This window comes from Hesperophylax consimilis, chromosome 3 (genome assembly GCF_061612785.1).
Source record: "Hesperophylax consimilis isolate HC1 chromosome 3, BYU_Hcon_1.0, whole genome shotgun sequence".
In the NCBI taxonomy this organism is placed as follows: domain Eukaryota; kingdom Metazoa; phylum Arthropoda; class Insecta; order Trichoptera; family Limnephilidae; genus Hesperophylax; species Hesperophylax consimilis.
In genome coordinates, this window is record NC_142838.1 from 30,802,288 (window position 1) to 30,815,750 (window position 13,463).

General features: G+C 32.9%; 1 protein-coding gene across 2 annotated transcripts in view; it reads left to right on the forward strand.

The window, feature by feature from the left end:
• LOC149425260 (uncharacterized) overlaps nucleotides 1–13,463 on the forward strand; it is a 282,468-nt gene that overhangs the window by 105,913 nt on the left and 163,092 nt on the right. For both annotated transcript variants that reach the window (XM_089650268.1, XM_089650269.1), the window contains exon 3: nucleotides 3,102–3,289. In XM_089650268.1, the coding sequence (XP_089506394.1) occupies nucleotides 3,102–3,289 (188 nt within the window). The remainder of the gene's footprint in view (nucleotides 1–3,101; nucleotides 3,290–13,463) is intronic.

The following is a 13,463-nucleotide window of genomic DNA, read 5'->3' on the forward strand; positions in this document are numbered from 1 at the left end:
ACATGATTTTTTTTAAATGAATTGACAAAAAAATGAGGTTGCAATAATGTTTATAATAATTTGTGTAAAAAAATGAGTATTTTTTCCGTGTTTGGTAATATAATTTTTTATGTTTTATATAAAAAAAAATTAATGTTATTTTTAACACGAAAATTTAAAAGGTAAGAATTATGACGGTCAATGTGCTAGAGGCCTGAAGGATTAAAGAACGACGATATTATGGATTTATAGTATCTCTTTATAAAAAAAGTTAAAAGCCATAAAGCACGGTCTTCATTGTGGCTGCCTACAGAATCTACAGGAAAATTTATAAAATTACATTTATTTATTTGTTTAATTTTTAACTCATAGGTTAAACTCATTATTTTCCTAGTGTATAATAAAATATGCTCATAGTTTCCTTGAAAGAGAATTGAAGAGAATCTCAGCAGCCGCCAGACCACAGTTTGCTTTTCCCCGTTCTACCCCATTTCTCCCTAATCTCTGTCGTATTGAGGCAGCTCGTAGCCCGAGGGAAACACGATTATCAATTAAAATTAAATCTTGATAGTTTCTTCTTGGACAATTACCCGCAAAAAGGACAAAAATGTAAACAATTGTTTTGTGCGAGGAATTTCTGCTACAAAATACTAACTAAGAAATTTCATTTTTCGCCACTGGAAACAATTCTACACCTATGGTTATATGGTTATTATATTTATGATATACCCACGTTCTTACTTGTAACTCGCAGATGGTTACCGATATTTGAAAGGATAGCCTTTGAACCATTTTCTTTTACGTGATATTTACAACCATTTGAAAAGTATCTTTGACATTGACAACATGGACTCCAGGTTCGGATTCAGAATACATATCAATATTACGTCAGATTTCCGAGCAAACATATTACATTCGTGACATAATTTATTTATATATTTTATGTTTGTATTTTTTATAATTGTTTTTATGTGTTACATGGATTGTTATAAATGAAAAATAATAATATCTATTATTCACCATGAAGTGAAAAGGCTCTTTTAGTTTGGTGAGGTAATTCATGCTCAAATAATCAAGTCATGTAAGTAATAGCAAGAAAATTAACTAACTAACCATCACGCCGTTTTCCCGCAGGGGTAGGCAGAGGACGGACCGCCAAACAACTCGGTCTTGGCAAACACTCCTTGCCTCATTCACATTCATACATCGTCTCATACATATTCTTCTATTATTCTAACTCTTGACATGGCCCGACTCAAGTATCTGATTCACTTGGTCTAATAAGAGTAAATAATATTAAATTCTTATATTATTGTTAAAAAATATTTTATAGACAATCTTATCTAAAAAATCTGTCTCCATGTGAATTGATGTAAAAATTAACCTATATCTTATTAATTTTCCATAAACGATAACTTCTTCTTAATTTTTTACTAATTACAATATTTTATATACGTTATAACATTAAGTAATAGACCAATTACAGATCTATCACATTAACCAAACATGTAATACATATTTTTTTACTTTCACATTGTAATGTACTTTAGCATGTAGTACTATAGCATGTAGTAAACGTACCTATACTATTATTAATTACTTATAAATAACTACAATAATGAACTGTAAATTATTCTTCCAACCAAAAGCTTTAACTTCGATTAGAAATTTGTCCTATTTACTTCCTAAGATTTCATTGATATCGGCCAACTACGTGTCGAGTTTTGCGAGCACAAACATAAGCAAGCTGAATTTTTATATATGATGAAGATTATGTTCCGTTAGTTTAAGTATAATATTTATGTTCGTTGTGCTTAAATGAAATATTATTATCTCCATTCTAAACGTTCACAAATTATGTCTCATTGTTCGAGCGAAATCCCGTAGAGATTAGTATACTACATTAGCTTTATAGTAGCCGTGGTAGTGAGCTTTATGTGGCAGATTAAGTCATAAGCCATCCGGACAGCAACCCGTTTTAATCTTTACAGTCAGAGGTAATAAGATCGCTTATCCCCTGGCATAATCCACTGACTTGTGATGGTATCGTGCTGTCGGAGGGATTAGAACTATTGGTAAAACTTTAAATCGAGTTAACTTATTTAATCGTCAAAATAACAGTTACATCTAATTTCAATGTTTGTAGTTCATAAGTACTATGAACCACGAACTTTGCGTTGGAAATGTTATCTGTTATAAAGATATAATATTTTGCAAGATTCTATTTGATATCAATCTGCATATGATTTTTGAAAAAATTATCCCTAATTAAAAAAAAACTTGTATTTAATTATTTAGACACAATTAAAATGATTTTGGATTAAGCATATTAGACCGGCTCTTTAATAAAAGGCCGAGTAAATCTGGCTTCCAAGAAACTGGGCATCCTGTATAGGGCTTGCAGGTTCTTTAATATTAACCAGCTGCTAACCCTATATAAATTTCAAGTATACCCAACAATTGAATTTGGGAGCCACCTCTGGGCTGGAGCCCCACAATACTTGATAAATCTACTTGATTCTGTGCAAAGGAGAGCGGTCGGTCTGATTGAGAACCCAATGTTAATAGACCGATTGCCATCTCCAATGCACAGACGCAGTGTCTGTTCTACAGATATTTTAATGGAGCCTGTTCTAATGAGGTAGCAGCATTGATCCCTGGTGCACCAGTACACGTGCGGAACACCGGTTCACAGTTGATCTTAGCTTCACGAGAACGGGCCGCTTCTTCTATTCGTTTTTTGTAAGACGGCTCGAATGTGAAGAAGAAGCAAATAATCTAGATCTCTTCAAGACCCACATTAATAAATACATTTCTACAGTCCCTTTCTTAATCCACTTCACAACGCTGCCCAATCGGGTGGCGACATAGCTCCCCCACCTTTACACTGTTAAGACTGGGGCGCTCTTGTGAGGTGTAACATAAAAACGAAATACCGATTTTTATTCCCAATTCAGTCAGTATTTTGTTACAAGTATCTACATCGATCTTTAACATTTGGTCATTGTCGATGCTATTTTTATTGAATCATTAACTAATCCTATATATTCTTGATTTTGTATAAATAAGGTTTACTTGTAGCCGTTTCTTTAATGGATATTTTAATTGGTTTTTCATTCCAGATACCGGAGGAATGTCCCGCTGGCACCAGTCAAGGTGGCGACGAAGAGTGTCTGCCTATGGTATTGAGCTGGGAAGGAGCTGCTGAGGTCCAGAGTGGAGACATCCTCCTGGTGAGGATAGATGATGCCCAATTAACCCTGGCTAATGCTGCTGCCAACCACACGGTCAAGACTACTGACGGAGATAGGTAAAAATAAATTCATTTGTTACAACTCACTAGGTACATTTACTTCTTTAGAAACATCGGTAATAATGTGTGTAATCTGTAATAATTTAATTCGTTCTAATTTTAAATTTGGGAGGCGGGTTTGGGTACCGCAGCTCCGGGAACTATTTATTGGATAACCAAAACTCCTGCCATAGGTAACCCCAAGTGGATCACTACGTTTGGTGATTTAGGAGAGGTGCCCGGCTTCATCGGGTTAAGTGTGATCAGAATGCGCATGCCCACCAGCTATGTGGCGTGCCAAATCGGTAGAGGCTGGTTTGGGGAGACCCCTTTGACCTCTCCAACTGGTCTCGCGACCTATTGCCTTGCGCTGCAGTGGGATGGATAAATTTATATATCCTTTATGTTACTCCTGGATACACTGATCCCTAGATTCTTACCCAACTCTTGTACCTTTTACCTACCAAGAACTTCCTCTCCTTCAAAAAAGACCCTCATCATACAGCATCCCAAAGATGACATAGGCCCGGATTGAAATTATTTTCCTCAGGGCCTCTTGTGTAGGGTTGTGTGAAAAAAATAAACATTGTAATGAACTTTGTGTCGATCATAAACAGAGGTATGGGATAAATGTATGGGAGTATGCCTTGAATTCTTAAGCAGTGCGGCTCCACATAGCTCAAAAAGGATTACTACTCAATCAGGGCAATAAGCCAAACTATACTGGTTATTCCCAGTTTGAATGCATCTTTTGGACAGATAAACATTAAATTTCATGCTGCAAAACTATATATAATACTCTGCCAAATAAAACCCTAAAAATAACAGAAAAATAATATATATTTACAACAAAAGTAAAATCGTAGCTGAGAGAAAAGAGAGGTAATGAGAGTGATAAATGACTTGCAAACATTATGAAGTCAACAAAATATTTGAAAACAACCTGACACTTAAATCCTTACTAAAGAAAAACCACTTCTCATTCTTAAAACGGTGTTTTTGTTCCACATTGTATAAAGACTATGAAAGTTTTGATTCCAGTTAGTATTAATAAAAAATATATTTAACTGGGCTTCGAAACAACTGGCAACGTAGGATTTTACGCAGACTGACACGTAAAATTCCGGTCTAGTCCTAAAAGTTAGGTTATTTCGGATACGTTATTCTTTAATTGACTGTTACCGTGTGAATTTTATAAGAATTCTACGAAAATTATTTTTTAAATAACATAAATGTTTTATGTATGTGAAGGTAAATATGAATCATTGAAATCAACGTTTATATTGCGCTAACAATGAATTCAAAATCCATTCTCTGGGAATTATTATAATATTTTTTGTTATATGAATAAGATTAAAAGTGAAGTAACAATTTTTTTGGCAGATTCCGTAAATAGAAGGGGATTATGGTGTTTTCAAAATTTCACATTCTTTCAATTTTTTAAGGCTTGGAGATAAAATATGTGTTAAAAAAAAAAATTATTTTTAAATAAAATTTTTCCAATTTTTAAATATCAAAGTCTATTTCGAACATAAAAATTAAAGGTGATTTTATTTAGTTTCTCAAAATGTTATTTTTTACGATATTTTCAAAAAAAACTCTATGAGGAATTTCAAGTTTATGCAGATAAACAACCCCCTTTGGTTGTGTAAATATTGTACGAGTATGTATCTTCAGTTTCTATAGTAGTAATGCTTTCACATTCACGGTTGTCTATCAATTGAATAAATTTTTCATAATTTTTTTAGTAATACCGTTAATCTTAAGAACCCCAGTGAGGAGGACTGTCAAAACTTTGAATTTATTATATTATATATATTGAACCATAATCTCGAGTCTCAGCTCTCTCCTATAGAATGTTCAAAGATGCCTAGGTGTTTATAATATATAGCTGTCTGGTGAAGATGTTGATTAGTGTATATATTGTAAATGTAGTTAATATCATCCATGGCATAAAGTTCTTGCGTAACAACAGGTATGGCATTACCTTTTGTTAATAACGTCCATACAAACAAACCAGCTCCATTTTTTCGGCACAAAAACGTTCTACAACGAACATCAAAGCTCCATTAAGGGTAGCGCTAATTGCCTCCGATTTCACAGAACAGCCGAGAACAAGAACAAACAAACATCCACCAAGAGAGAACTAATAAAGAAACCTCTACTGACATTCAAGAAGTGAAAGCAAGCCTTATTTTCGTAAATTATATCCCGAATGCCTCGCAATAAATAGCAGGCCAGTAGCCCAAGAGATCCGAGTCTGTGTTTAAGTGGCCCTCACAACTTTCCCCACTTCGGCCCTGACTTAAGTCATAAAGCTCATAAATGGCATACTTAGGTCAGCATTCTCAGGGAAGTCGTTAGTAGTCATTTTAATGCGAATTTTTTCCTCTATTTCCCTGAAAAATCTCCGCCGTGGCTTTGATACGGTGGACGAAATAAATGTTTACGAGGGGTGGAAATTATCGTGCCTATCAAGAAAGGCAAGACGAAATATTATAAATGTCCTTGTTCTGTTTTATGACGTGATTAATATCTCAAGTTTTTGCTGAATAAACTAACCATTACATCAACTTGTTCCTAAAAGACTTTTTGTCTGTCCATTGTAATCATGCGGCAGCTAATTTTGTCAACAGATTTTATCGTCGCTTTAAAACATTTACTTCATTGAGCAATGATCGTGTATTACCGAATAAAGTACAAATAGTCAAATAATCATCTCGTAAAACAACTATCCATTATAATATATAAATATGTATATTTTTAATATCAATATTTTTTTAAAGAAAAACATTCCCGGGTTACGAAAAACCTGAAAATATTTTTAAATCTTCTACTACCACCACAGTATGCGGAAAATGTTGCTTGTGTTGTGATAGAGGACTTGGCCAGCCGATAAATTGACCACATGACGCCTGGGTGGGACCCAAACGCGATTCCCACTCAACCACTGACCGGTCAAATACTCGCTATTCATAGAAAAGTCGACTAACTTCCCAAATTTGTCCACCATTCATGGGTTAGAGTACCGAATAATAGATAAACTCGGACGTAAATCGCATATCGAAAATAAAGGTATCTTATCTTATGAATAGTGGTTTCGACAGCTATCAAGAGGATGGTGAAATACATACTAAACGGCATAAAATATAAGAACAATCGTAACTTCAAATACTGTTTCATTGCCTACAAGTACCTAAACTAAATAGATAATTATATCTTGTTAACATTAATTGCTCTCAGGGATCAGGAAAGCAGACTGCGAAAGAACAATAACTTATCTAGTAGAACTATTGTATTACAAATCACAAGTAACTTGAACCGAGCGTCGGCGTCGCGTCGTTCTGCACGAAACAGTTACTTACAATCTTTCTCAGTATCTAGTCTGGAGTGTATGTTACACTATTATACCTGTCTTCATAAGTTTTGGTTTATAATCTATGACTATGTGGTTGCTGGTTGAATTAGCTATTTGGATTATCTACCCAACTAGGAGCACGTGAAGATTTAAAGAGCAGTTTGTAAGCTTTACTTGAAGATGAAGTTCATTAACAATCTCATTACCACCTGTCTCCATAAATTTGGTTTGTATTGCTTGCAGCTGCATTTTGGATTATTCCGGCGGCTATTATATGACCTGTAAGTAAATTGCGCGTAATAATATTATTTATTTATTTATTCACGCCTCGAAGGCTTTTAGGAAAGATTATAGGCAAGTTGTTCAGGAGTAAATAATAATGAAGTATGCACGATATATGCAGGTACAATACAAGTCATCATAGAAAGTTGTATAACGGAGTTCAATAAGTATTAGAATTACAAGAGTAGAAAATAAGTACTTAAGGTAATATGAAAGTAGTTACAGAGTAATGTGTAGTAACTTTATTGATATTTATAAAATAAATATCATCAGTTTGTCGTAAAGCATGTACGTATTTAGTACCTTTATTACACCAGATTGGGTTTTTTACAGAACATAGCTAAATAAATGTAACGAAAGGAGGTGTACATGAAAGAGTATGAAAGATATAAAAATAATATTAAATATATGTTTACACATATTTAATTAAGAAGGAGAGTTTGGGTACTGCAGCCCCGTGAAACATTTCTTGAATAACCAACACCCTTTCTAAGTTTGGTGACTTAGCAGGGGTGCACGGGTTTATGGTGAGAGTTTTGTCTTGATTTTGGCGGCGGATGCGTTTGCCCATCTACTTGGTGATGGGTAAAAATCGACAGAGACTGGTTGATAAAGACCTTTTGACCTCTCAGTGGGAGGAATGGATTCATATGTTTTTCCTTCTCGGAACATCCTCTCCTTTCTTTCCATAAAAAGACCCTCTACACAGCATCCCCAAAGATGACATAGGCCATGAGGAATTTTTTTCCCTCGGGGCCTCATGCAATGTTAATGCTAATGTTAATGTACCAAAAAATGTCTACGTAACAGTAGGTGCAAAACACCTAAAATAATTATTAATTAACAGAACTTGAATACAAAGCACCTAGGTAATAGGAAGATCGATTTTAAACTTTTTTTTTGTTTTCAAATTCCAAGTTGAAAAAAAGTTGCTACTAGGTACCACAACTTACCACAAAAAAATTTGGAGTTATAAAAAAATGTTTAGGTCTCCCGCACAAGGCCTAAAGTTTTAATTTTTTTCAAAAAATATCAAATTTTTTTAAATTTAAAAAAAATTAAATTGTAACTTTTGTGTTTATTCCAAGTTAAAAAACAGTAATATTAGGGCATAAAAATAAGTAAGAAACGATTTTTATTTATAAAAAATGGATTTTAGGTCTCCCGCACAAGCCCTAAAGTTTGTTAATTTTGATGAACTTTCGTCTTCTTTCATAAATTTCATTTGGGAACTATAATAACATTTATAAAATTTTCACTAGGCCTATGTAAATACTATACATAACTTTGATTTAAGGTTTTGAAGCCAAGATGAAAGGACGAATACTTAAACAAGTCAGTAAATTTGCAGTAGAACAAGAAAACTGCCACTCATGTCGTATGGAAAGTAATCAGAAACATTTTGTACTTAGTTATTATACTACATTTTATGACATGTTACAACCTTTTATACTTTTGTAATAAACAACAGTTATAGCAAATAACATTAGTTACTTTCAACACCTTTCTCATACAATTTACACCGTCCAACTATCTTTTTTCAGTTATAAAACATATTATATTATATAGTATATAATATGTGGTATATATTTTTACTATATGTATATATGAATTATGTATTATATATTGTCTCATTTTATGCCTTCTGTAAGAAAAGTACAGTTAATTCCGGTGGTTTAAACTAAAAAAAACATGGTTCATATATCTACACAAAATTACGAAAGTTCATCAAAATTAACAAACTTTAGGGCTTGTGCGGGAGACCTAAAATCCATTTTTTATAAATAAAAATCGTTTCTTACTTATTTTTATGCCCTAATATTACTGTTTTTTAACTTGGAATAAACACAAAAGTTACAATTTAATTTTTTTTAATTTTAAAAAAATTTGATATTTTTTGAAAAAAATTAAACTTTTAGGCCTTGTGCGGGAGACCTAAACATTTTTTTAAAAATCCAAAATTTTTTGTGGTAAGTTGTGGTACCTAGTAGCAACTTTTTTTCAACTTGGAATTTGAAAACAAAAATAAAGTTAAAAATCGATACACCCTACTAGGTAAGTGCTTACATCCGACCGTGTAGAAATCTGTGAAATGTTAGTATTAGTTCACCATTTGCGCTGTGCATAACGCTTGTGAAATGTTAGTGTTAGTTCACCATGTGCGCTGTGCATATCGTCTTAAAAAACGTCAAACGCTCGACCATAAATCAAAATATTTATATCGAATAACGTGCTGCAACTATTTATTTTAGTTGAATATCAAAGTAACATGTTGTTTTTATGATATAAACATACATTTAATATTATTCTATGTATTTCAAAGATAAATAAATTTCTACCCCCAAGTGCGTCACCGCATGCATTCAGGCCGCCATTCTTGACAGTACTGCTTACAGTGCACTGATGAGAAAAAAATAACTACTCTAACCAAATATTCAGGAAGACCATTGATTTTCGAAGCCTTTACAATATTTTAAATCAATTAATATAATTTACATGAAAAAGAAAAAATAATTACGTTATGCAGTAATGAGTTAATTCGCCTTTTGTTTTATATATAAGCCTTTTGTTTTCTATATGTATAAGCAGAAAAAGACACGAACCATAATTTAGCTGAAGACTTCTCTCAATATTATTTAACGAACGTTTTCGAGAATAACTTTCACAGATATGAATAATTAAGAGTTCCTTCAAAAGTAAATTGCTCAAATTATGTATTTCTAATAAAGACCTGACATCTAATATCGTGTTCAAGTAATTACACGAGTAGAAAGAACAAACAGACCCCGTATAAACACAAATTGCGTTCTACTGTATCGAAGATTTTTAATTAACTCACGTCACGTAACTGGTACCATTGTCTGTTAAAGTGACTTCCTGTTGTACAAATAAAACCCATTGAACATGTGAGATAAACTCCCCTCGGAAGTCTTATTTCTGTGGAATTAAGGCGTGCTTAGAACGAGTGGGGGGTGGGGGGAGGTCTAAGAGAAACAGAACATCCTTTGGTATATAGGGGCGCGCAAACATCAAGTCATGAAGAATGTACAGTATCCGCAGGAGCTTCATTTTCAAATAACAAAATTTCACTTTGTTCGCTTCGTCTTTTTTTACTTCTTGGTGGCCGACGACAAATTTTCACCGCCCGCCAGCGGATTATATTTTCGTAATAACTTACTTGTTTTTTTACAAAATTATATTTAGGTTAATTGTACCGTCATACCAGATATTGTGTTAATATACTTATAAAAATGTAGATTCTCCAGAATAGTTAAATATATTCAGAGAAATGATTTGTTATGTTACCCATAAGGATAAGGTGTTCAAGAGGTTAAACCATCAATTTAGTGGTACCCGAAAGGACACAATGTTAATATTTATTTTAATTATATTAGTAAGTTTAATTATTGAAGAATTTTAAAATATTTTTTTTTTTAAAAATCGCCATATAAATATTGTCTGTATAAATATTAGTTAATAAATATTACAATTTGAGGTTTTACTCATTCAGTTATTCCGAAATAATAAATATTTTTTTATAGTAATTATAATTAAATAACTTTGTTTTTAAAACCACTTTATTGCGTATATTTTTTCAATATATAAAACCAACCGGTATCATTTCACCCTGAACCTTCATCATATTAAATAAATTACATTTATGGGTAAAATAGAAGAGGTAGTGAGAACATCCAAAAATAAATACAATAATAATTATTAATTTTATTCTAATGATTATATTATGTATATCCACAAAGAATTTGCTAGGTGTGAAAATTTAAATATTATTTTGCTTGTGCTTGTGAATTTTTATGTTGCATATAAATATTGACGGCTTCTATAGTCGATGGGTAAGGATCTCGTCTTGCAATCTGGAGGTATTGGGTTCAAATCCCGGCGCGCGCATGTAAATTTTATTAAATTAATTTGTTTTGTTTCACAATAGATTAAATAAAAATAATAAATGCGTATTTGCGATACGTTCCAAAGTGAAACATACTCTCTGTATTGCCCATAGAAGAAATATTTCCTCCGTGGTGTTGCTCTGGTGTAAGATCACCATTCAGAATCGAAAACTTGCTTCAAATTGGTTTAACCGTGTTTGGTGACCAGATCTAAATAGCCAGATACTTTTCCACCTTCCTCTACCCCATTTTCTTTCCCTCCCCACTACCTTCAGTCTCACAAATAATACCGATTTGGTAAGCCTCCAGAGAGCAGTTGGAACTCTTGTGTGGTATTCACATCTCGAATCTTCTTTACCCAATATTTATTAATTTCACGCCTATTAAGGCTTTTACAAACATATATTTAAAAAAATATTTACAAAATTGTAAACGTAAATAGTGCAGGAAACGACTATTTAAAACAATTGCACAAAATAAATAGAAAGACAAAATATCACTGAATTTCATCCACACAGCATGCAGGCACAAAACATAAAAAATCCAAAATATTTATTTTTCCTTTGTCGACAAAATTATTATGTGTTAGTCAAATTAAACACCTTTATTAAAAGATTCCACTACCCGATGAAAAAGTATATGCTTATATATTGAAATTGATGTACTAAGTATATCAACAACATCGTAGTATTTATTTCCTAGCTGTTGAATACGTGGCATAGGAGTGTAGTGTTGGGACATTGATGTAGAATTGCTACAATAATGGGGTAGGTACTGTCTTGTAACTGACCTGCTTGCTAAATTATCAGAAGTATTGCTCATCGATTTAACATTAATTATGAATTCAACATAGTAAAATTGTAACGAAAATAAAAACTTCCCGATTCCAGATAATATACACACACATTGTGTCAAACGTTTCAAATACATTCTCACTGCTTACTGCTCCTAAACTTATGAGTTTTACCCATACAAAATAAATTCAATGCATAAAATTAGGTATACGAATTGGGAAACGTTGTACTATATTGGTCTTCAAAGCAAGATTTTCTATTTTACAAAGTAAATATGTCAGTTTGCTTTTCTTCATTGAGGTTCTTTAATTTATAATCTAGCAGGTGTTTGATCAAGTAAAGTAGAGAGGTTCGAAGGAATACTGATTAAGAATAGGTTAGCATACAACCCTTACCGCAATTATTCATAAAGGTCTTATATTTATTCTACAAATTACGAAATGGACTTGAATACAAGAGAAGGGTGGTATAATATATTTAAGGAATCAGTGTATCTTACATATATTACTGTGCCACATAATAATTTTTCGGGATTATTAATATAGTGATACACGGTACTTTAGTTTAATCTTTAGATTACGATCGCGTACTCTCTAGTTGCTAGCTGGGATGCGAGAGAGAGATGATGCTAATACGTGCACTTTTATACTACTCGTATAACTGTATATTTGTCTCGCTCTTCACTGACGAAGTCAAACGCCTTAATTTCTTGTCCCACAATCATAAATAATTATTGTTTTTAAATATATTCATATTTTTTCCATCGTGATAGTATAATTGCTTATTTCATAATCCAATTTCGTAAACCAGTTTATTTTTAAATATTGAAGACAATATTAGTGATTTCTAAACGAAAATCTGAAACAGAAAAATCAGAAAAGGAAACGGTCACATCTGGGACTCGAACCCAGGACCCCTGTCTTTCCGGGACAGTGCTCTACCAACTGCGCTAATGGGACCCTATCCCCCTCGGTCACTTTTAACTGTATCATACTTCGAATAAGAACTACTAACATTGTCTTCATTTTTTCACCGCACATTTTTATTGGCAACTATCTTTATGTATGATCGCAAGATTCAACCCGAACTAAATGCAATCCAGACAGCGTCTTTTAGATAAACCTATCTTATTTTTTTAATTTTTTTATTTAATGTGTGACATCTGTTGACTTTTCTGCAAGTCTAGAATGAATATTTATTTTTCGGAATAACTTTATTGAGTAAAACCTCAAATTGTAATATTTAAATATTGAAGACAATATTAGTGATTTCTAAACGAAAATCTGAAACAGAAAAATCAGAAAAGGAAACGGTCACATCTGGGACTCGAACCCAGGACAAGACAATGTTAGTAGTTCTTATTCGAAGTATGATACAATTAAAAGTGACCGAGGGGGATAGGGTCCCATTAGCGCAGTTGGTAGAGCACTGTCCCGGAAAGACAGGGGTCCTGGGTTCGAGTCCCAGATGTGACCGTTTCCTTTTCTGATTTTTCTGTTTCAGATTTTCGTTTAGAAATCACTAATATTGTCTTCAATATTTAAATATTACAATTTGAGGTTTTACTCAATAAAGTTATTCCGAAAAATAAATAAACAGTTTATTTTTATTCCTCCAAAAATATATTTTATATAATGTCATTTATTATTATTACGTTCCCCCGCAGGGGTACGTAGAGACGACACACAGCGCTTGCCTTATTCACATACATACTCTTCTATTTCTCTGACTCTTGACATGGCCCGACTCAAGTATATGATTCACTTGATTATGATATGTCTTCCTCGGGCGTCCCGACTTTTTCTATCATATTATTTACTCAAGTACTATACACGTATTCCAAAAATAACATT